This window comes from Rhinatrema bivittatum, chromosome 13 (genome assembly GCF_901001135.1).
Source record: "Rhinatrema bivittatum chromosome 13, aRhiBiv1.1, whole genome shotgun sequence".
Taxonomy (NCBI): domain Eukaryota; kingdom Metazoa; phylum Chordata; class Amphibia; order Gymnophiona; family Rhinatrematidae; genus Rhinatrema; species Rhinatrema bivittatum.
This window is the reverse complement of record NC_042627.1, coordinates 16,438,443-16,463,503: the sequence shown is the minus strand read 5'-3', so window position 1 is coordinate 16,463,503 and position 25,061 is coordinate 16,438,443. Positions and strand designations below refer to the sequence as shown.

The 25,061-nt window shown below is 43.2% G+C and overlaps 1 protein-coding gene across 3 annotated transcripts in view; it reads left to right on the top strand.

Moving 5' to 3' along the window:
* PPCDC (phosphopantothenoylcysteine decarboxylase) overlaps positions 1 to 24,201 on the top strand; it is a 352,571-nt gene extending 328,370 nt beyond the window's left edge. For all 3 annotated transcript variants that reach the window (XM_029575959.1, XM_029575958.1, XM_029575961.1), the window contains 2 exons: positions 17,891 to 17,927; positions 24,053 to 24,201. In XM_029575959.1, the coding sequence (XP_029431819.1) occupies positions 17,891 to 17,927; positions 24,053 to 24,186 (171 nt within the window). In that variant the 3' untranslated portion in view covers positions 24,187 to 24,201. The remainder of the gene's footprint in view (positions 1 to 17,890; positions 17,928 to 24,052) is intronic.
* The last annotated feature ends 860 nt before the right edge of the window (positions 24,202 to 25,061 follow it).

Genomic DNA, 25,061 nt, shown 5'->3' with positions numbered 1-25,061 from the left:
TAGCTGGCTAACTCAATTCCTCCCAGTTAAGTCCCCGAAACTTAGCTGGCTACATTCTAGCTGGCTAACTTGTTAGCCAACTAAAATATAACTGGTTAACTGCCCAAATATTCATTTAGCTCGATAATTTCTGAGTTATCTGTCTAAATTCTTCTGAATATGGTCCTCGCTGAGTCGATTGGGAGACGGTTACACTGTTTTAATTCGGGAGCCTTACTAAAATAATTCTAAACCCACATCCTGAGTGATATTGCTCTAAATGATTGCACCCTTGCGTTTAGGTGTAATTTGGTTGGCTCACAGGGGTGAAAGAAAAGTGATACCTAGAATTGCCAATAGGTTTTGTTTGCATGAAGAGCTGCAAAAGCTTTTTTCAGTGGAGAATATATATTAAGTCTAATCTAAATTTAGTATCTTACTTGCAGATTGGCAGGTTAAACCCATCTTGTCCATGGAAGATCACATAAATATGGGATTTTTGAACTACTTTCCATCTGATTTAAACTGTGGTATTCCTTTGGGATGAAGAAACTGATCCACGGGAGCTATATGGATGTCCAGCTATTTTACCTTTTGAACTAACAATTTATGTTGGGAAAAAGTGGAAAATACTTCACTCCAGAAGAAGGATCTTATACATCTATGTAGTTAAGATTGAGTTTTAGTGTTATGTTTGGTGATAATCTTGTTCTCTTTTGCCGTAAGAATGATCTGCATTGAACATTTCCTCTCCCTTGATTTTGAATGGACGTACTAATTTTTTGTAGTTGATTAGTCCTCTGCTTTAATTGGGAAAGTAAAGAAGAAATCCTTGGAAACAATCAGACTTGTGTGGAATCTTGATTTCAGAGCTGGACTTGCATTTGCGGTGTTCCCCACTAAATGGGCCTTGAAGCATGTGCTTGCCCCCCGTGAAAAAGAACCCATCAGCCATTCTTAGGATCCCGAGAGCAACCTGGCTACAATAAAATTTCAAACTACGGTAAACAATGAAGTGGCATTCATACCGAAAAAAAACTTGGGACAAGCACATAGGATCCTTGGCAGAGGAAAAAAGAAGGTAGAGCCAGAGACCAAACAGGATGAACGGCATTGAAGTAGGCAGATATCATGGGTAGGCTGGACAAGTTCTCAGCTCTTTCTTTGCCATTGCAGTCTCTGCTTCTGCCTTCAATAATGCCCTATTGTTTTCTGTTTTCCAAGAAAGGTATTTTGTTCTGTCTGGATTTATTCAACCCAAGGAGTCAGTAAGTGTTGCGTTCGTGCCTGTTCTCGCCCTCGCTCCACCCTCTCTACCTTTGTGGCAACTCCCTTCGGCTCTGACGGACAGATACTGCCGCGGCTTCTCCTCACCATTTCTCCCTGGAATCCCCAGGCTGGCCTGACGCTGCGGATCCGCCATGTTCCTGATGACGTAAGGGTGCGCGCTCGCTCCAGAGTTTGTACTGGCAAGGGCGCGAACCTCGGGGGCATCCCCCCCGTAGTGATGTCATCTGCTTCCAACTTAAAAGGTCTTTGTTTGCTACTACGAATCGAGTTAGCAAGGAGGAAACTTCTCTGCTGCTCTACCTCCACAAACTTACCTAGGGGTACCCGCTCCTCAGGGGCCCCGCTCTCTCTTCTTGATTTCAGACTGCTAAGACGGGATCCGGTACTCGCTCCTCGAGGGCCTACGTCCCTGAAAGCTCAGAAGACTCCTTTCTGCCTGGAAGTGATCGCAGACGTGAACACTGTGAGTTCTATTACAGATAGGAATCAGTACTCGCTCCACGAGGGCCTATGTTCCTAATCTCTGAAGACTCCCTTCTGTCTAAGACGTTATCGCAGGTATGGAGATTGTGAGTTACTATTGCAGATAGGAACCGGTACTCGCTCCACAAGGGCCTATGTTCCTAAAACCCTTCACAGACTCTCTTCTATCTCAGAAGCTATCGCATACCTATATCTGGTACATTACTATTATAGATTACAGATAGGAACCGGTACTCACTCCACGAGGGCCTATGTTCCTAAAACTCTCCAAAAACTTTCTTCTATTCCAGAAGCCATCTCATACACAGATATTGTGAGTTCTTATTCCAGACTGCATATAGGAACCAGTACTCGCCTACAGCTCCTGTTCCTGAATATACTGAAGACTCTCTGTTGCATAGAAGCCATTACAGATATCTACAATTGTGAGTGTTTCATCTACTACTGGTTATGAATCCAGCATACCCTGTCTACTCACTACCTATAGTCTCTCTCTACAGCTCAGCAACCCAGAGATCGCAGTTCCAATATCTGAGGGACTTCAGCCCTGCCGGGCATATCAACTCACTACTGCTACCTCTGGTGGTTCTACTTCCTGTCTAATAAAGAACTATCTGTGTTTGTCTCCATACTCCAGCCTAGCCGGTGGTCCCTCTCAGGATATCCTCCTGGGGGCACTGTCATCTCCCATCGGCCCAAGGATTCACCAATTTCCACTAAGAGTTTATTCCTTACACTACTAGAGCAGTATCATACAGACTGCCATACTGTGGGAGCCAACTCACAACAGATCACTGACCCCGCCTACGGAGTATTACAGATTGCTAGCTCCTCCTCTTGAGGGAGCAGTATTGATCAGATTACTCACTCCTCCCCTCTGGAGGAGGTGATCTATACCAGGTTGCTAACTCCACCCCCTAGCGGCATGATCAATAACAGATTGATAACTCCGCCCCCCTGGCGGCGTGATCAGTAACAGTAAGTTAACATTTTTGGAAGTTGTTAATTTCCTGATATTCAGATTTAGAAGTATTCTCATTTTTGGGGACTTAAAACTATTGACATGCAGGTAGATTTAAAGGAAAATAAAGATTAATTGTGTTAAAGTGAATTATTTCCCTTCACTAATTTTGGAGGCTTGCAAACTATCAAATACTCTCAATGTTATAACTGTATTTAAATAATAATAAAAAAGCTGTGAATATCTAACCAGCAGTGAGAGTTTTTCTTTTTATGGATTGTTACTGTTTACTATTTAAAGGGTACAGAGAAAAGTGGCTAAATGATCACTAGGTTGAAACATGTTACCTTCCCAGTCACTCTCCTTTTTTATCATTCAAATCCCATTTTCAAATCTAAATTTATTAAAACAACATAAGCAAGTGTGCAATGCTGATCAATGTCACAATGTTCCATTTGCATTTACAAAATTGCCAGGTTACATGACTTCTGCATATCAGATTATATTAAAGAAAACATTTGCATACAGTAAAGTAAACAAATGTGTACTTGTGACTAGGAAATGGTATGTGACTCCATGTGGTTGAGTTCAAGGTGTAACTGGGCAGTCGCTGAGAAAGATCCAGACTCTTGTCTTTGATAGAGAGAGAGAGAAAGGAAGAGAGGTCTGGAGGGAGCTTGCAGTGTGCAGGGAGGAGAAGTTGTCATGGAGAGTGCCAGAACCAACTGACTTCTTGGCAAGGCTGCCAGTGCCCGGGGGGGATGAGTCTGAACTCCAGATAAAGACGTTCAAGCACTGGTGTGAGCTGTCACGAGTCCATGAGTAAACGGGAATCAAAATCCTGTGAATTTCCGAGGAGGAGATACCTGCCGGGGTTCAGGATTCTGAGAAAAGATTCACTTGGGGAAGAAAGGTTTTTCTAAGAAAGGAAACCAGGAATGTAAACAAACCTCTCTGTGGTCTCAGAAATTCTCTCTGAACACCCGCATTGTGAAGGTACAACAGAGGAGGTAGTATCTCCTAAGTTGTTCACCTCCTTCCCCGAGTTTTGTGAATACTCTGAAATAGTTGCAAGAGCTATTATTTGGAGGAAGCATGAAAAGTACTGTATAGACCAATGTTTCCCATCCCTGTCCTGGAGATACACATAACTACTTTGGTTTTCAGCATATCCGTAATGAATATGCATGAGAGAGATTTGCATGCCATGGAGACCTAGTGTATGCAAATCTCTCTCATGCATATTCATTATGGGTGTCCCGAAAACCCAACTGGCTAGGTGTGCCTCCAGGAGAGGGTTGGGAAACAGTGATAATAGACAATACTGTTACGAACTCTGTATATAAAAGCCGCCAAGTTGTTAACACCACTCCAGTGAGAACTGAAGTTCTGAAAAAGCATAGCACATTTTTTTGTGTGCACAGCTTTACTCTTGGTTTAACAAGGAGTTCAGAATTAGAAAATGTGCCCACAAACAGAGGGAAGCTGCTCTGTGGCTGGACGATTAGTCATAAAGCAGACCTAGGTAAAAGGAAGTCAGGTAATGTACCTGACAGTGTAGGTTAGGCTTTCTTTTCTTATACAGTAATTGAAGAGTTGTTGGCATTTTGTTGGTGACATTTGTTTAGCTTGTTAGCTATATGTAGGAAGAGCCAAGCTCATATACAATAAAATGCTTTTGAAAGAACAAGAAGGACATGTTTTCTTGACTGAGTGGGATAAAACCTGCAAACCTGCAGAGCAGCCAGAAACATTTCTAAAATCTGGTTAATTCTGTTTAGGGTTTTAAATTGTCCAGTTGATAGCTAAAAATACATTGATGGAATGCGAGCCTTTACCACTAGGAGCCCATAACCTCTGATCTGTCATCTCAGTAAATCCTTTCTAATTAGAGAGTGATACAGAACTTGTGTCTAAATTGACAATGTGAACAAAAGATCATTCTTCTGGTGGATGGGAAGCTCCCCTGGGAAGCAGCAAAGGCATCTGAAAATTCTCTTTCTACAGACCCTGGAGATTCAGGTTAGATGACTTGGGCACAACTTTAGGCAGGAAAGTAATCAGTGTGAAAATACCCTCATGGACGGGAGGGTATTTGAAACCGGTATGCAGGCACACATTTGTCGGCCCATGCCCAGGGATGCGGCCATTTTATAACATGTGCGTGCATGTTATAAAATAGTCTGTCCGCGCGCATGTGTGCGCCAGATTTTAAGTGGGTGCACGCATGCACTTGCAAATCCCGCTTCCACCGTGTTAAGTCGCGAGATTTTAAAAGCGGCGTGCGCTGACGCCATTGCTAGTTAAACCAGTTGGTCCCCAGTTCACCCACTTAAGGGATAGATTCTCCAAAACCCCCTAGTTTAATAGCTTTCACTCCTCTCAGTTAACACCAGTCCTTAAAACTCTGCAGATCTGCTTATTTTTCTTCATTTTACAACTTCAGCCTCCTCCCTAGCAGAAGTAAACTTACGCGGCAGGGAACTGGGCGTGCTTCCAGGGGCGTAAGTATTTAGACACACATCTCTAGGCCACAGCCCAAAACGCTCTTTCCCCATGCAGACCATGCGCATGCCCCATCCCTTTTTTAAAACTTTGGGGATATGTGTGCTGCGGGAGACATGCATGTATCCAGGCAGATTTTAAAATCCACTTGGCTTGCGTGAGCCCAACTTATTCACAGATCCCCTAATTAATGCATTGCCAGGCTTTTAAAATTCACCTTTAAATTTGCAAAAGGGATCATATTTACACTAAAGAACAAAATTAAAATTAGGAATTAATAATCTGGCATTTAAGGAAGGCAAGTGTTTAATGGGCTTCTTATTTGCAATGATTAGATAATGCAGAGTTGCTTACTTAATAACTATAGCAGGTGTTTTCTGAGGACAGCAGTCTTCGCACATGGGTGATGTTATCAGATGGAGCCCAGATTGAAGCTAAGACTCTACTCTAAAAGGTCACTAACATGCTCTGTGAGCACGTGCAGGTTTAATGAACCAGTGGAGGCTAGAGAAGGGATAGCAATTCATTTGATACCTAGCGTTTACATTACATCCCTGGAGAGTGGGCAGGTAAAAAGCCTAGGAGTTCCAGAATATGTCTAAAAATCCCCAGAACTTCATTTTCCAGATTACCTAGCTCAAACCAGGGTACTGGGATTCTGAGCAGAAAGCAGCAACCCAGGGGAGAAGTCAACCCAGCATTCCTTGTAGCAACCCAGGTGACATAAATTGGAATGAGGCACAGCTGCAAATAGGAGAAGCAAAGTACTGTTGGCACACTGAGCCCATGGAAGTAGAGCAAGCAGCAAAATCTGAAGAAACTCAGGAATTTATGGACACCTCAGACTGAAAGGGAATTAAGGTAGGGCCTAATTACCAAGTAATCTGAGGAAATAGAAGGCTAGATCTTGGAAGAGTCCAAGAATGCCCTCCCGGAGGAAGTGGTGAAGACCAGAACTGTGAAGGACTTCAAAGGGGCGTGGGATAAACACTGTGGATCCATAAAGTCAAGAGGCCGCCAATGAAGAGTGGGTGACTCGCCAGAATGACGGCTACTGCCTGGAGACAATACCTTTATTCAATAAACATACACATGGTTACTGTGACTCCAACATCGCTCTAAGCTTCAACAGCAAGAGGAAATGTGGAAAAAAGGATTCGCACTCACAAAGAGGGGAGTAGCTGGCTTGTTACGGCGGTTACTACCCCAAACCAAATAAGCCTGATACTTCACTTTCAATGCATATACAGCATAGTTCTCTGCTTCAACGGCAGGGGAGAAGAAAAACTGATACTTCACACATCCAGCAGAGCTCTCCGCTTCAACGGCAGGGGAGAAGGAAAAAAAAAAAAGGGTTCGCACTCACAAAGCAGGGAGTAGCTGGCTTGTTACGGCGGTTACTATCCCAAACCAAATGTGCCTGATACTTCACTTTCGATGCATATCCAGCATAGCTCTCTGCTTCAACGGCAGGGGAGAAGAAAAACTGATACTTCACGCATATCCAGCATAGCTTCAACGGCAGGGGAGAAGAAAAAAGGATTCGCACTCACAAAGCGGGGAGTAGCTGGCTCGTTACGGCGGTTACTACCCCAAACCAAATGTGCCTGATACTTCACTTTCGATGCATATCCAGCATAGCTCTCTGCTTCAACGGCAGGGGAGAAGAAAAACAACCAATAAGGGCTGTATAACATAGTCTGGGAAAAAACAAATGAGCATGGGTGTAGCTTGCTTATTGCGGCGGTTACTACCCCTACTACCCCTAACTAATCAAGCTAGATATTTCACTTGGATGCAGCTCCATCACTGCTCTCTACACTAATGGTGGGGGAGGAAGGGAAATAGAACCAAGAGCTAAGAGAAATAGATAAGTATGAGAAAAAATGTGTGAAGCTTGCTGGGCAGACTGGATGGGCCGTTTGGTCTTCTTCTGCCGTCATTTCTATGTTTCTATATGTTTCTATAAATGCTGGTGTGATTCAGTAGGAGATGTGGGAGACTGAACCCCAGCAAGGTTTCCTAGTTTTACTGCTGGGATAGTGTAATGTTGAACTGTGCTACAAAAAGGATACTTTCCAGCACTGAACAATTAGCCCCGCTGTTTCATTACTTGGTCAAGCCTTTGAGAAGGAACATGTGAAGATCTTGGCTGCAGTGCAACCCCCTCCTGTTTGCAGAGGCCCTCAGTGGGCCGCATTCTGAGCTGCCCAGGCTTTGCCTCGAAGAATCTCTGAACCAGCACTGCCACACCCATAAAAAGCCTGCCTCACTCACAGTACCATTGCCTTAGCTTGGAGTCCCTCCTTTCCTTGTTCTGGCCCCGCCATTGCTCCAGTCTTGTGTTTCGCCTTCTCTTTCGCGTGGCCTTCCTGCTCTGTGTAATTAGATTGTTGCTTGTTCTTGCCTTGCTTGAGGCCTGAATAATTTGTGGCCTGTCTTCTCTGTGCTTGTTAGTCCTGTGTCTCTTTATCTTAATTTTGTCCTGTCTCTTGTGGACATCTTATGCTCTCTCATTTTGTTCCTACGGTTAGCCCTGCTCTTGTGGGTGCCCTATAATTTCTGCCCTTGTCCCAATCAAGTTCTGCCAACCATCAGAACTCAAAGGCCCAACCTGAGAGAGAGGTAGCTGGTGCAGGTGAAGATCCCTTACTGTCCTGCTCCAGCTTGTCCTATCCCTGAGCTAGTGCTGGCCCTGTCCTGGGGGTTACTCCTTACCAGCACTGAGTCACCTGACATCAAGCTTAGGCCAGCAGGCCATCTCCTCTACACCCCCCCCCCCCCCCTTCCTCCTCGGAATGGCAAACCAAGTGAGTCAGGAGTAATTTTTTTCTGATCCCGTAAGAAATCCAGCTAAGAATATTCCTGTTTATTATTCTTTTCAAACCTGCTTTCCTAGTTCAATACCTTAGTCAAGAATACATGGATCATGCCCCGGAGACACTAAGCAATGACTCCTTGACTTCTTGGATTTTTTGAAAGTGGATTCTACAGTAACACATTGGTGTGGCAGTTTGCTGTTGTTTTTCAAATCCAGGAGCCTTTTGAACATGACACATGGTGTCAACCTTCCTATTAACTGGAAGTAGAGAAAGGTGGATCTCCCACATTCTCATCTGAACCTCCTTCAAGATATCATGGATACTGCCACAATATCCTTAGGGGGATTGATGATCTGGAGCATGTCCAATATTTGTTCCCTAATCTCAATCACCTTTTCCAACTAAAATAGAATAGTACTCGAGTCGCCATTTCCTTAACAAAATCAGAAAATGAGAGGTCCTCTGGTGGATACTTTTTCCTTCTCTGCGGGGAAGAAGAGAGTCTGGGGGGAGACCTGTTGACTCTTCCTGATCAGATTCATACTTATATCCCAGGAACAGAGCATGATGATGGCGTTGCCTGAGTCTGCACCTGACTAGCAGTCAAGGCCTCAGTGAGAATTCCTCTTGACTGCTGGAACGTAGTCTCCAAGATACTCTGTGCAATGGTGGAGCTTTCTCCCTCAATGCTCTGGAGATTGACATTGGTGCAGCTGGAGCCCCTCCAGATCTCTACATCAATATGATACTGCCAGGTAGCATTAGAATCTCCAGAATTCGGTGAATCACTGTCTACATTGCCAACAATGAAGTCAATAAAAAGTCAATTTATCAGTATTAGCCAACCTTCAATTCACTGCTTCTTGGATCCTTTTGCCTTCTCAAAACTTGCCAATGTCAAAACTGCATAGGAAGGAAGAGGAATGGTGATCTCTCTTTTTAACATCTTGAGACCTATGGAGACTGTTACAATCCCCCCAGGCTGTCTCGGGGGCGAGTGGCTCTCTCTCTGGGAATGCTTGGGAGGACGTATGACCCAAGCAAGTATCATACTGCTCCCGCCATTGCGCGTTAGCAAAGAATGATGCCAATGCTTCTTCACTTTCACTTTGATGTATCAGTGCTGAATCCTCCAAGGCTGATACTGACGAAGCAGAATCCTTCAGTTTCATCAAGTGTAGAGAGCTAACGGATGCTCTTTTTTCTTGGCACTTACTTGTGCTCAACTTCGGCAAAATCAATGCTTCCCTAATATCAATGTACCACCAGCATTTGATGCAGCTCCTGGTTCTTTCAATGCCAATACTTCTGACACCAATAGATTGAACTATCTGACCTGAAAAGCTTTTCCAATAGTGGGTCTGATGTCCTTTGGAAGTCATCTGTTTGCAGGTGCTGCCACTGAAGATGTCATGCCTGTCCCCACAAGCCACCACACATATATCACGTCGGTCCATGATAGACATCATTTGGTTGCAGTGGGGGCACTTTTTGAAGTCACTGGTGGCCTGCTCCTCCTGGGACATCAATCAAAAATAGTTGCAACAAAATCAAAAGATCATATTTTTGAAGAAACGTAGGCCACCTGTTGCTCTTGATGCACTAGGCCATACAGAGAGCTGATATGCAAAAAATAAAGTAAAATTAAAATTGGCGAATAAACCAAAGGGACTACTACTTCAGAAAAAAAAGGTCAGAAAATAAGAAGTTTTAAACAATTTTGCCCCGTGAGAGCGAAAACTCAGAGAGAGCCTATGAAATGTGATTGTCAACCTGGATGAGGTGTAAGAGGTACTGATTGGTGGCGACAGCAAAAATGAGAAAGGAATAAAGGATCAGTGACTGTTAGTAATCCTAGTAGGTGAAGGTGTGGAGAACTGAGCCTGTTAGAGAAGAAGGTGTGGTGAAGAACCACCAACCATGACATGGTAGAGGAGCAGCAATAAGGGTTAGTTCTATTTTTGTACTTTTTTGGACTATATTGGCTTTGTGTGCAGAAAATTGTAGCCTTCTATGTGCTGTAGTTCTGCTGAAATTAGTAGAAGACCAACATCTTAGTTGAAGTGGCAATTTGCATTTCCAAAATTAAACAATGGATGATAGCAAACAGGTTAAAGTTGAACATTTGGGAAGACTGAGCTGATTGTGTTGTCCAGAATGCGTGACGTAAATTGTCCTCCATCAAAACAAGTTGGTGATTGGACAATTCCAGTTTCCAAACAGGTGAGAAACCTGGGCATCATATACGATTGTGCTTATCTTTTCATCCACAGGTTAAAGCAGTGGAAAATATATTCCTTTCCATAAACTCCAGCTGTTACACAGATTAAAGCCTTTTCTTGATATCGATGAATTTCGCACTGTCTTGCAAGCTATATGATTCTTACAGGATTAGACTAGTGCAGTGCAGTGTACTTAGGTTAACCAAATTCCCCACTAGTCACATTGCTGGCAGTTCAAAATGCTGCAGCTAGAATATTAACAGGCGCATGTTGTTAAGCCCATACTACACCTGTTTGGTTTTTGCTGCACTGGCTTCCGATTTATATGGCGTGTAGAATTTAAGACCTTAATGCCGATTCATAATGTGATTTATGACAGCAGTCTATAGCTTATCTTGCCTCCTAACTGAAGGTTTGCACTGTATCCTGTACCTTACGATCTTCAAATAAGAATCTCCTTGAGATTGTCTCTGTCCGTACAAGGCATCTATGTGATAGAAGGACCGCAATTTTATGATAGCAGGCCCGGTTTTATTAAGTGTACTACCAACTGAACTCAGAACTGAGACATGTCTGAAATAGCTTAGAAAGTTAAGGTGTGTTATTTTAGGAAGGTGTGTTATTTTAGGAAGGTATGTTATTTTAGGAAGGTGTGTTATTTTATGAGAGTTATTACAGATTAGACTATTGTGCAACGCAGTTTAAAGGATTAACTTTTTATCAACATCTGTGGAAGATACGTACGTACTCAAGCATGGGAGGCCTTAACAGTCTCAAATATTATTGTAGATCAGGCAACAATGATTATTGCTTTAATGTGTTTTTGTGGTTTATGTGTAATTCTTTTTTTTTTTTTTTTTTTTTTTATAAACGTTTAAGAATGTTTTATTTGTAATCTGCCTAGAATGGATGATGGACGGGTAATAAATATTTTAAATGCAATTTAAAAAAATGTACAGCTTCTTAATAGGCTTCCAAAGGCTTTGCCTTCAGAATCCTAAAATGAACAGAAGGTATGACTTGTATCTTTAATTAAAAATGTCTTTTAGATTGCTTTCCTGATCAAAAATATTTATGCAAACAGCCTTCTGTTTTAAAGAGGCCAAGGTGGGAGTGGAGAGAACTGGGGGGGTGAGGGTGGGAGCACAAGAAGGCAAAATAAGGAGATAACATCCAAAAGAAACAGCAAGAACAGATTCAAAGGTTTCATTATGCTGCAGGGGTTAATACAATGCCATGAGTCCATCAATCAGAACAAGACTGGAGTAAAACCCAAGAAAGGTCAGAAGCAGGGTGACCTGGAGGATTTTGTTACTGGTTAGGGGCAGCTCATCAGAGCTGAAAACCTCCACTCTTCAGCACTTACATTTTGCCAGGCTCACGCTTACATTAAACTATAAAACAGTCAAAAAAAAAGACGTGAACATTTTTTTTTTCACTACGTCAAACATTGAGGGAGGTTCATTTTCAGTAGTAGAAGCTGCAATTGCTTATACGCCTCAGACTGCAAAGGAAACGTTACTTCCTGCTTAGCCCACTTTTTTTTTGCATGCTAAAACCCTTCCTGCATATTGGAACGCTGAAACAGACCACTGCGCTAAGTCTACCGCGGCTTATTGCATCTGCCTCGTCGTGCCTTTCCTTCGGATAGGTCAGAACTGTGCTCATCAATGAGCGTGGTCGGTATTGAGGGCAATCTTCCAAGGAATTTGCCTGGGCAATGAAGTGGTTTATCGTTTCCTAATGTGCAGGGTGGGAAGGGGTGGAAGAGGATTCCATTCTGAAATCCCCGCCCCCCCCCCCCCCCCCCCCGGGTACTTTACCACGCGTGCGTCGCACCTGCTGTGAAGCGGCCGTACAGAATACCCCCGAACCCTGTCGGCCTTCACATTTCCAGAGGGGAACTCCAATGGGGGGGAATTTCTCTTTGAAAATGAGCTTGCGGATCATAACCCAGGAAGCTGCAAGCTCCCTGCGGGGAGGCTGAAAATTGCCCTCCACGGTGACTGCAGAGTAGCAGGGGGGCAGGCTCCGTAGTGCATGGAAATGGATGGGCAAGGCTTTATCACAACACAGGATGTCCCATGCAATCAGAGACCTTTGGCAAGCTTATCCAATATTTATCCTTAAATGTTTTTACTCCATGCATGGCAAAAGAAACAACACAAGCCTGCGGTATCGTACCTTTGCTGGGCTTCCTTGCGGATCACAAATTATGAACGAGACTAAAACAAAGGGTTGTTTTTTTTAATGATGAGCAGAATGAAAGGCAGCTTAGATAGCTAGCAGCATGTTTCAAAGTGAAGGGAAAGGGAAGAAAAGGTGGAAGCCTAGCTGAAAAGACCAGGCCATTAGAGTAACCTCAGATTTGGCAGTTGGATGATTAATAAGTTTCCTTTGGTGGACCTCTGGGACCACGTGGAAGCTCATGGGGCCAGGAGGTCAGAGACGAGACTTAGAAATTTAGCAATCCTCTCTGCAGGCCTTGAAAAGCATCTTCTGACTGTGTCCACGCCCGTCTCCATAAGGCACGTGAGATGGGGGTGAGCGTTTTTACCTTCTCATTCCAGTTTCCCTCCTGCAATATATGTGGGGTGCCACCGGATAATATGCTGCAAGCTATTGTCTCCAATCTAGGACGTCTCTTCCTCAGCACCCCTTACAGCTTCTAGGGCAGCGCTACTCAAACTTTCTTTGTTTATTATTATTATTATTTTATGGCACGTTTTCAGGTTGGTTCAATCCTCGTGGCACACCAGAACCAAACTTTTTTCACAATCCTGCCCCCATACTCCCTGCCGACTGGCATGAGGAGCATGGCATTTTTTTATTTTTTTTTTAACCTGTGCGGCCTCCTTCTGCTATCTTTTATTCTGAACATGCAAGGCCAAGATGACAGGACCCACACATTCAGAAGTCAGATTGAAGCCAGGAGGAGGAGGCGCACAGAGCTAAGACCTGCTGCTTTTCTTCTGCCCGTGGGAGGGACAGGAAGGGGGAGGGTAGTTACCAGATTTCTGGTGGATGAACCTGGGACTCTTATTTTCTGTGGTGCGAGTAGTGAGGTGGGAGGGTGGCCTGTTCCTGTGGAAAATTGTGGTAATCTGCTCTCAAAATATACTTAAAAGCAAGTTCTTTGTTAACTCAAAACATTTTTTTGGGCCCAATACAGAAGCCCAGACGTGCTGCTGGGTATGTTCTGCATACAAGAGAATTACATGTGCATAAGAAAAAGTCAAATTGGCCAACAAAATCCAACAATCCCCAGCACGTAACGTCTTAATGGGAGAGCCCTGCAGGTCAGAGACTCTGAGCTGGGTGCCAGGATATTTTGCATGATCAGTTATTGGGTAATAATGCTTTCCAACCTTTTGGCGTGTCTTTTTTTTTTCTCATTCTCTGTTCCTTTTTTCCCTTCGCTCTGGTTTCCTTCTTCTTTGTCTCTTTCCTTCAGAGTAGATAATTTCAGTACTTTCTTTTCCTTCGATTTTTCTGCTACCTTACCTTGTTTCTCTTAAGAAGAAGAAGAAATTGCCATACTGGGTCAGACCAAGGGTCCATCAAGCCCAGTATCCTGTTTCCAACAGAGGCCAAACCAGGCTACAAGAACCTACTAGCACCTTCTCTTCCTTTTTGTCTCCTCTTGTTGCCTGCTCTTCTTTCCCTATTCCTCCTCCAACTCTCTCTTCTGAAATCCTCCTCCTCTTCTCCGTTATCTCTCAGGATTCCCCCCTGCTCCCTCAATTGAGGATCTTCACCGTTCTCTCTCTCTCTCTCTCTCTCTCTATCAGGGGTCTTGTCTCCCTTTTTCATCCACCCAATACCTGGTTCTTCCGCTCTCTTCCCCCAGCCTGGGTTCTCTTTCCCACAGTCCTGGACTTTCCTCTCTCTCCTTCTCCTTCCCCTCCCCCCCTCTCTTTTCTTTTGTTCCCGAGTCATTTTGCCATCTTCTTCTTCCCAATACCCAGTATATTCCCTCTTTCTCCCTGCATCCTGGATTTCCTTCTTACCACCCTGCTCCTTATCCAGGGTCTTTTCTCCTTTCTTCCTCTAACTCCTCCTATCCCAGTTAGTCTCTCCCTCTTTCTCTCCCAGCCCTTTTCCCCTCTTTAATCCACCCCTGCCTCCTGTTCTAGGTTTGGTATCCTTCTCTCACATCCCTCAAATTATTCCTAATATGCTCTTCTCTTACTCTACCCTCCCTCCCCCTGATACTCTCTCTGTCTCTGGCGGGCAGGAGTAGAGGGGCTCAATACCACATCAGCATCCACCTCTCCCAAGCATTCACCCCCCTCCTCACCTCCCCCCAAAATTTACCATCTTTCACAATTCTCATCCTACCATTTGAGCATTCACCCCCTTGCCTGCCCACAAATTATTCTTACCTGGCAGGAGCTCTAGATGATGCTCCCATCTGCTGTCAGCTGAGTCCCAGATCCCTACAGTATTGACATCTAGGGGCTAGGTCAGTATTCACATCCAGCAAGCAGAGCGCAGCAGCGACCAGCTCTGCCCTCCAGGCATCAGGTTGGTGGGGAGGAGGATGGATAGGAGAGAGGGACTAGGCCTGCTGCTATGCGAGTGCCCTGATCCTGCCCCTCCCCTCCTGCCCTGTGCCGGGCTGGAGCAGGAAATATGGGCCTGGGGAGGGGGGGGGGGATGGTAGATCATGCTGGAGCTGCCAGCACTGTGGTACATGAAGCACTTTCTCAAGGAACAGAGGTGGAAGAGCACTGTTCTGTTGGATAGGAAGTCAGAGAAATATAAAATATGATGGTAGATAAAGATTCTAAGGCCCATCAATTCTGCCATTTTCCCCTTTCTGCAATGGTACTGCATACCGTACTTGATCTCTGGCTTTGCCCCCTGTTTACCCCCACCAAAGAGTTTCTCTCTCTGGGTTTTCCCCAAGCTTTCTTGAATTCTGTTACTGTTTTTTGCTGCCACTGCTTGCATCATGAGGCTATTCCATACATCTGCCATCTTTTTATTAAGTATTGCTTCCTTACATTACTCCTGAATCCACCCCTCCCCCACTCTATGACCTCTTGCTCTATAGTTTATTTCACTTTGAAAATGTTTGCCTGTTAGGCATTAGTTGTACCTTTGTAATGTTTCAATGTCAGTGATATCCCCCTTCAAGAGTACACACATTGGGGTAGATTTAAAAAACGTGCGCGTCCATGTGCGTGAGCCACTCGACGCGCACACATGGGCACGCGATTTTATAACATGCATGCGCCGGTGCGCGCATGCTACAAAATTGGGGGTCGGCGTGTGCAAGGGGGGTGCACATTTGTGCAACCTGCGCGCACCGACACCCGTGGCCTTCCGCAGTTCCCTTCCAGTCGCTTCCAATTTAGAAGCGACCTGGGAGGGAACTTCCCTATCCTAACCCCCCCCCCCCCCCAAATCCTTGTCTTACCATTTGCTCCTGCCTCGGGGCAGGAGCAAGTTGCGGGCGCTGGCACCCTGCCGGCACGCGAAACCCCCCCCCACCTCCCCCCCCCGGCACAGCGGCAAATACATGCAGTAGTTTTTCTTATCAGTTAAGTTTGGCAATATTTCAGGAGAGCAAGGAAACAAAGAAACCTGAGCAGCGCATGTCCCAACCACAGACATGAAACCCTAACACCCCGGTGGGACGACAGATTCCCTGCCGAGAAATTGAGCCCGACCAGGTCAACACACCCCATCTCAACAAAAACGAATGAGACTCTAGCTTATCAGCCTTCCCAAAGAAATCTGCTGGCTAGCCGCTGTCTGAAGGAATTTTGGAAAGTGCACTTTTTCAGGAAAGTGGCAGCTTCTGCTAGGCCATTGTATTTGTTTTTCTCTGTTAGTTGGGGGAATTATTTTTACTCTTGCTTTTTGTGCTGATCTATAACCTGTTCTGTGTCTCAGATGTTCTTTTAATCGTCTTTTTGTGCATATATTGTACAGAAAATATAGCTTTTCATATTTTCACATAAGCATTAGTCAGGTGTCATTATTTTCTTAGGCAAATTTTAAAAGCCCTATGGGTGCCAAAGCCGGGAGATACTGGAGTATCTCAGGCCAGCACGCCAAGCGGATTTTAAGAAGCGCTTGAGTACATGCGTGTCTCCTGGGGTGCACACAAATGGGAAAGGGTGGGGTGGGGGCAGAGCATGGGCAAGATATGAGTGGTCTGGACATATAACATGAAATGTGCGTGTAAGTATTTACATGCACAAGCGTGTGCTGGGGTCCCCAGCCCTGGTCCTGGGGGGGGCCCACCAGCCAGTCGGGTTTTCAGGATATCCACAATGAATATGCAGGAGAGAAAATTTACATACAATGGAGGCACTAGATACCTAGATCGGGGCAGAGTCGGGGCGGCGCGGACGCCACGGAAACTTCGCTGACGGCGAAAAGGTAAGGCCCCCTTATCGCCACCAGTAGCGCGCCCAATAGCACCACCTTTTACGATGGCGCTATTGGGTGCGAAAGCCAGCAGCGATCGCACCGCGGTGGTGCGATCGCTGCTGGCTTTCACAGGCCCGCCCCCCCCCCCTCCCCCATTTCCGCCGAATTCAGAGAGGCGTGCGCCATTGGAAAATCCAGCCCTAAGTTATGTGAAGGTCGCTAAAACCATTTTTGTCCTGTTGGTCTGTTACATCAAAGCTGGTAGATAGGCTCAGGGATCCTGCTTTGTTTTCTTATTATAGAAGGCATGTTAAACTGCGGTCCATAAACATGCACTCCAAATCAGCGTGTGCTGTCCTGCTTCCCAGTCTCTTCAGTCCCTTTATATGAAAAGGTAAAAGGCTTAGTCAGGATATTTGCTCGTAGAATAGGGAGTAAGACAGGACAATCTGCTACTTACAGTTTTTCAGTTGCCTGAAAGCAGGGGCATATTATTGGAAAATATCAGCCTGAGGAATTTTTTTTTTTCTTACTGGCCCATGGGTATCCAATTATACAAAAATAAAAGAGAAAAATGTATTTATTTAAAAAAAAATTCTAGATCACTTTTTGAAAACCAGCAAAGCAGTGTACAGCATTAAATAAATATAACAAAATAAATACCAGAATAAAAATGGGTAACATAGAAAGTACAAATATCATAAAGATATCATATGCAAATGTTAAATACTTAATAACATAAAATAGCTAACGAAATGTTTCACTAATCACTTTTATTCAAAAATAAACCAAATATGTTATCCTTTGGATAGTACATAGCAGATGTACGTAGCGCTGTACGAACATACAGTGCCTTGCAAGTCTTCACACTCTGATACATTTTTCATTCTGCTAAAAAATACAAATCAGAATGTATTAAAGTAGGTACCTTCTTTACTGATCTGCAGTACGTACTTTACACTTTCTTGGTGAAAAAACAATTACAGAAATACTGCATTGCATCACGTTTCCTTCTCTTCCTTCTGCCTTGCCCCCTTGGGGAAGGAATTAAGAGAAAGAGAGCATGGAAGTCTCTCTAGTAGCCAGACTAGGTGGAATGCTTAGTGTGCATGTATGTGAATGTGTGTTTTGATTTTTGGGGAGGGAGGTTAGAGAAGAGGGGCCACAGTATTTGCAGTGAATTTTGTATTTTTATTTATTTTTTACTTTTTTGATTTATATTCTGCTTTTTTTTTTTTCAGGCACTTCAAAGCGGATTACCTAAGGTGTTTGAAAAAGGTACAGTAGTCATAAAAGCTTGAGAACCACTGCCCCAGAACACAATACACCCTCTTAAATCAGAAAACAGAACAAGTTGGACTACAACAGATCCTGACACTGAAACCACATGCAAACAGAATACCTCACCTCAGTCCCACATGCGAAAGAGCAAACAGACAATCACAAAAATGCATTTCCTCCTCTACTGTATAAAATAGAAACATCCAGAGATGCACGTTTCCCAAAAATGACAGAGAAAATCAAATTCTTCTCACTTCCCATTCCCTACTACAGAAACAGAAGAAACAGCAGCTATAGCTCATCCCCTGAGCCCCATCTTATCCCCAGCAGTCTCGATTCTCTCAACCTCCTCTCCCGCCCTCCGGCCCCCATCTCCAGCAATCTCAACCCCTTTCTCTCCCTCTCCCGAGTCCCCAGCAGTCTCACTCTCTCAACTCCCCTCTCCCCCGAATCCCCAACTGTCTATTTCAATCCCCCCTATCCTTCCCTTTCTCCCAAAATCCTCAGCGGTCTCACTCTCAACCACCCCTCACTCCTCCCCAAGTCCCCAGGAATCTGATTCAAGCCCCCTGCCCTCCTTCCCCAAGTTGAGTCCCAAGGTTGTAAATTAGGTTCGAATACAGGGATGATAACCTTCAAACAGGTGTGCGGGCCCACGTGTACATGTGTGCATTGGCAATGCACCCAGAGACATGGCCATTTTATAAAGTTCATGCTTATGGATGCCCAGCTGCCTGTAGTTTAAAACGGATACACGTCCAGCCAAGGACCAGTTTCACCAGTTCATCCACCAGCTATCCCAGTGTTCTCCTAGTTCCTCCCAAGCCCTCTGGTTATACAGCCTGCACTCTCCCTAGTTAACCCAGACCCCCTCAAACCCCTCACAGGCACCTGTATTTTTTTTTTTTTATACTTACACCTTCTCCATAGCAAAAATAAAGTTACACGGCACTGGACCTGGGAGCGCGCCCAAGCGCGTCGTTACTTGTACGCATGCCCCTTTTTCTTCCAATACGAGATGTGCATGCATCGGCACTTGTGCGCACATCTGCCCACTTTATAAAATCAAATGGACACACACTAGTGCTAGATGTGCGCCCATCTCCTGATTTTGGCACTCGTCCAGCTTTTAAAATTCACCACTTAAATTTCAAAAATATACTCACTAACACACACAGGGGTAGATTTTAAGAGGTACGCCCGATTTTATAACATGCGTGCGCAGGCACGTGCATGTTATAAAATCAGGGGTCGGCGCGCACACAAGGGGGTGCACAATTGTGCACCTTAAGCGCACCAAGCCACGCTGCCTTCCCTCGCCCTTTTCCGTTTGTATTCTTTTATTTCCAAACTTACTTCACCTGGGGCTGAAGTAAGTCGCATGCACCGGCCAACTGCCGACACACGATCCCCGGCACAGCAGCAAATGGCCGCTACGCTGGAGGCCTCTGGCCACTCCCCCGCCCCGCCCTGGACATGCGTCGCCGGGCCTTTTAAAAATAGGCCCTGGCACGCGTAACCTTTCGAAAATCCGGCCCGCACTTTACATCTTTACGCTATCATTGCACATCATGTAAGTGTACACACATAGTAAATTATGGCAGAAAAAGACCCAAGTGATCCATCCAGTCTGCCCAGCAAGCGTATTTATTTATTTGTTTATTTTTAAATATATGTGTACTTTTATTCACATGACAAGCTAATATACAAACATAACATATATAAATATATTGTATTTGCATAACGTGCACAAATACATTGCTAATTAGCCACCCTACTGAAAATGTACCTTTTTTATGTCTTTGCTTATAACATGAGACAGTACAATGTACCAAACTACATATAAAATATATAAATTAAAGTTATACATAGCAATGCTTCCTTATATTAGCTTGCAGATATGGGTGAACTCGTCTCACCATCTGAAAATTTAACTTTTTCATGTATATTTTGAACTTCTTGATACAGACATGTCGAAACATAATTGTACTGGGGTTGTCACTATTCATTTTTTATGTGCCTTCATAAGAGAAAAAGAAAACATGGACTGATAATTTTAATTGGTACAAATAGACTGAAGATTGGGCAGCCAAATGGCAGATGAAATTTAATGTGGACAAGTGCAAGGTGATGCTTATAGGGAAAAATAATCATTGCTGTAGTTACATGATGTTAGGGTCCATATTAGGAGCTACCATCCAGGAAATAGGTCTAGGTATCATGGTGGATAATACATTGAAATCGTCGGCTTAGTGTGCTGCAGCAGTGAAAAAAGCAAACAGAATGTTAGGAATTATTAGAAAGGGAATGGTGAATAAAACAGAGAAAGTCATAATGCCTCTGTATCGCTCCATGATGAAACCTCACCTTGAATACTGTGTACAATTCTGGTCACCGCATCTCAAAAAAGATATAGTTGCACTGGAGAAAGTTCAGAGAAGGGTGTCCAAAATGATAAAGGGCATGGAAATGCTCCCCTATGAGGAAAGGCTAAAGAGGTTAGGGCAGTTCAATTTGGAGAAGAGAAAGCTGAGGGCGGGATATGATAGAGGTCTACAAAATTATGAAAGAACTTGAACAGGTAAATGTAAATCAGTTATTTACTCTCAGACAATAAAAGGACTAGCAATTGCTCCATGAAGTTAACAAGTAGCTCATTTAAAACAAATTGGAGAAATTATTTTTTATTCAACGCATAATTAAGCTCTGGAATTCATTGCCAGAGGATGTGGTTAGTGCATTTGTAACAGGGTTTATAAAAGGTGTGGATAAGTTCCTAGAAGAGAAGTTCATAAACTGCTATTAATCAATAAGGAATATTAGCTTGAGATTTATTTAATGTTTGGATACTTGCCTTAGATTGGCCACTGTTGGAAAAAGGATGCTGGACTTGATGGACCCTTGGTCTGATCCAGTATGGTATGTCTTATGTTCTTATGTTATAACTTGTAAATGATCCTTTTCATGAATATTGTTGATTGTGATTTCCCTACTTTTGATTTTTGACTAGCAATTTAGCTTATATAACACATCTACATTTTTTGAGCTTGTGCAATTACCTTTTTTCCTGAAGCTTTGTTCCATTATTAAATATTTTGTAGGTTCAGATGACTCAACTTTTTCTCTCTTGTAGTACTGTGCTTATAACTGAGATCATGGCTTCTTTAATTTAAGAAAAGTATAGAGTATTTGCTGAAAAAAGATGCCACCAAATAGATACAATCCAGGAAATGGATAGGTTTTGAAAAGTACATTTTATAATTTAATATCCACCTAGAAAGAAAAATGTTGTTATTAATAAACCATGAGAAAGGAGAAAACCTCAGAACTGATCAAATGAGATGAGCCAACATCAGTAATAATAGTAGCTGAAATATGCTAGCAAGTGCAAGGCCTACACTTCAAAAGGAAAGAGGAAGAGAAAAGTGCACAGAACAGAAATGCACATCTTAGATGGGTATGGGATGTTATGAACATAGGCCTATCTAGGTCATATTAGCCTTTCAAAGAAAATAATTTTCCAGCAATGGGACGTTCAGGAAATAACAGTGAATTTTCAAAGGAGTTATATGCGTAAAAGTATCAGTTTTCAAAAGTCTATTTATGTGTGTAAATCCTTTTGAACATTTGCTCCATAGTGTGTAAAATGAGTGATAGGAGGGTCCAGAGTTAAAGGGTATATCAGGTGACTATGAGCTATAAGGAGGAGTTAGTTGAGGAGTTCTAAGTGTGTGACAGATGTCTCAGAGAACTCAGAGTGCAGGCAAACAGCTGTGCTAAAGATTTGCTGGAGAGGGGAGAAAGGATCCTGTAGCAAGGACCTGCTCTCCAGGTGGTGCATTGTCCTCTCGCACCAAGGATGTGTCTCTCAGGGCTACTGCCAAGGAGGGAAGGGTTAGGTCGGCCGTCATTGTTGGTGATTCGATTATTAGGAATGTAGATAGCTGGGTGGCTGGTGGGCGTGAGGATCGCCTGGTGACATGCCTACCTGGTGCGAAGGTGGTAGACCTCACACATCACCTAGATAGGATTTTAGACAGTGCTGGGGAGGAGTCGGCTGTCGTGGTACAGATGGGCACCAACTACATAGGAAAATGTGGGAGGGAGGTTCTGGAAGCCAAATTTAGGCTCTTAGGTAGAAAGCTGAAATCCAGACCCTCCAGGGTAGCATTCTCTGAAATGCTCCCTGTTCCACGCGCAGGTCCCCAGAGGCAGGCAGAGCTCCGGAGTCTCATTGCATGGATGAGACAATGGTGCAAGGAAGAGGGATTCAGATTTGTAAGGAACTGGGGAACATTTTGGGGAAGGGGGACTCTTTTCCGAAAGGATGGACTCCATCTTAACCAGGGTGGAACCAGGCTGCTGGTGCTAACCTTTAGAAAGGAGGAAGAGCAGCTTTTAAACCAAATCAAAGGGCAAAGGCGACAGTCCCTCAGCAGCGCATGGTTCAGAGAGAGGTATCTTTGAAGAATACTAATGAAGCATTAGAGTTAGGGCATCCCAACAGAGAGGTTCCAGAAATAAGAAAAGTAGTCCAAATGCCTATAATTAAAAACTCACCTGAGCGAAAAGATTTCAATTTAACCCTGTCAACTGAAAAGCAAAATGTTAATACAAACAAAAAACACACTTTGAAATGTTTGTTTGCTAATGCCAGAAGTCGAGGAAGTAAGATGGGAGAATTAGAGTGTATAGCAGTGAATGATGAAATAGACTTAACTGGCATCTCAGAGACATGGTGGAAAGAGGATAACCAATGGAATAGTGCTATAACAGGGTACAAATTATATCTCAATGACAGAGAGGAGCATCTTGGTGGTGGGGTGGTGCTTTATGTCCAGGATGACATAGAATCCAACAGATCCTGCATGAGACTAAATGCACAATCAAATCTTTATGGATAGAAATCTCTTGTGTAATCGGGAAGAGTATAGTGATAGGAGTATACTACCATCCAACTGGCCAAGATGGTGAGATGGACAGTGAAATGCTAAGAAAAATTAGATAAGCTAACCAAATTGGTAGTGCAGTAATAATGGGAGATTTCAATTACCCCAATATTGACTGGGTAAGTGACACATCAGGACATGCTAGAGAGATACAATTCCTGGATAGAATAAATGACAATTTTATGGAGCAATTGGTTCAGGAACCAATGAGAGAGAGAGCAATTTTATATCTAATTCTCAGTGGAGCGCAGGATTTGATGAGAGAAGTAACAGAGGTAGGGCTGCTTGGAAATAGTGGTTATAATATAATCAAATTTGAATTAATGACTGGAAGGGGGACAGTAAGTAAATCCACACTGAAGCAGTAAAGTTTCAAAAGGGAAACTTTGATAAAATTAGAAAAATAGTTTAAAAAAAAAATTGAAAGTTGCAGCTACAAAGTTAAAAAATGTGCAACAGGCATGGACAATGTAAAAAATCCCATCCTAGAAGCACAGTCCATATGTATTCCTCGCATTAAGAAAGATGGAAGGAAGGTCAAACGATTGCCAGCATGGCTAAAAAGTGAGGTGAAAGAGGCTATTTTAGCCAAAAGAACTTCATTCAAAACTTGGAAGAAGGATCCATCAGAAGAAAATAGGATTAAGCATGAGCATTGGCAAGTTAAATGTAAGACATTGATAAGACAGGCTAAGAGAGAATTTTAAAAGAAATTGGCCATACAGGTAAAAACTCACAATAAAAACATTTTAAAATATATCCAAAGTGGAAAGCCTACGAAGGTGTTGGTTTAGATGATCGAGGGATTAAAGAGGCACTTAGGGAAGATAAGGCCATCGCGAAAAGATTACATAATTTCTCTGCTTCGGTATTTTCTGAAAAGGATGTTGGGGAGATACCCATTCCATAGTTAAGCTCTGGAATTCATTGCCAGAGGATGTGGTTACAGCAGTTAGTGTAACTGGGTTAAAAAAGGTTTGGATAAGTTCCTAGAGGAAAAATCTATAAACTGTTATTAATTAATAAGCAATAGTAGCTTGAGATTTATTTAATGTTTCGGTATTTGCCAGGTACTTGTGACCTGGCTTGGTCACTGTTGGAAACAGGATACTGGGCTTGATCTTGATGGACCCTTGGTCTGACCCAGTATGGCAATTCTTATGTTCTCCCTAGTAATGGTGAAAGGCCATCCAGGAAAATTCCAACTCCTAGCCTACCGGGAAGGGAAAGGAAGGGACTGGGATAGTCTGCAGCCAGTGAGTATTTGGATAAAGAAGAATTTTCCTGCCTTTATACCTGGGCCTTAAGCAAGAAATGAGCTTGGTTGAGAAAGTCCGAAGACAAGATTCTTCTTTTTGACTTGACTTAAGCAACATAAGAAAGTGTTTATTTTGGATTTGTGAATTCTGTGCATTTTGAACTGTTTGTTGTATTTTTTTCTGGTTTTGCTGAAATGATTTTTTTTTTTAACTTTCTACTATTTTTAAATTTGAAAACAACACTTGATGTAGACTTGTCATTTGCTATGCTAATCCCTGGGCCTCACATGTCAATTCTGCTTCCCACAACACACATCTTTGCTTTTACCAGACAGTACAGTGTTGAAAGGGGGTGTTACATGAACATAGAGGGTAAGGCAGATAATAATTAGGATTTCAAGTTATCATTGCTTACTAGTTACTTAGAGAACCAAATAATGAATGCTAGTCTAAGGCCTTGCTTGCTATTAGGCCTTCTGTCAACCCAGGAAAACAAACAGTCTAACTTCAGTTAGTCAGCCAGAGTGACTCACTGCTCTCTTTATTAACAAATGTTGGTACCTATTCAAACCAAAACACATTACCTCAACACCTTTCCAAGGTGAGTAACTGAACTGAACTTTTCAACCTTTTTACTTAGGTATACACTGCTTCTAGCTTATTTATAGCTTCTGGCTACTTTTTTTTTTTTTAATATAAACACTCAGTTCTGCTTACTAGCTGCCTTACAGACTTTTAAAAATAAACATACTAACTACTGCTTACTAGCTGCCTTACTATTTATTTAAAAATACAAGCAGTCTAACTTGTTTATTCGCTTCCTTACTGACTATTAAAAACACAAACACACTAAATAATATTCTGAAATAGTTAACTTTGCCCCAATACTTTTAAAAAAGACAATGTCCCAAGCAAAAACTTAC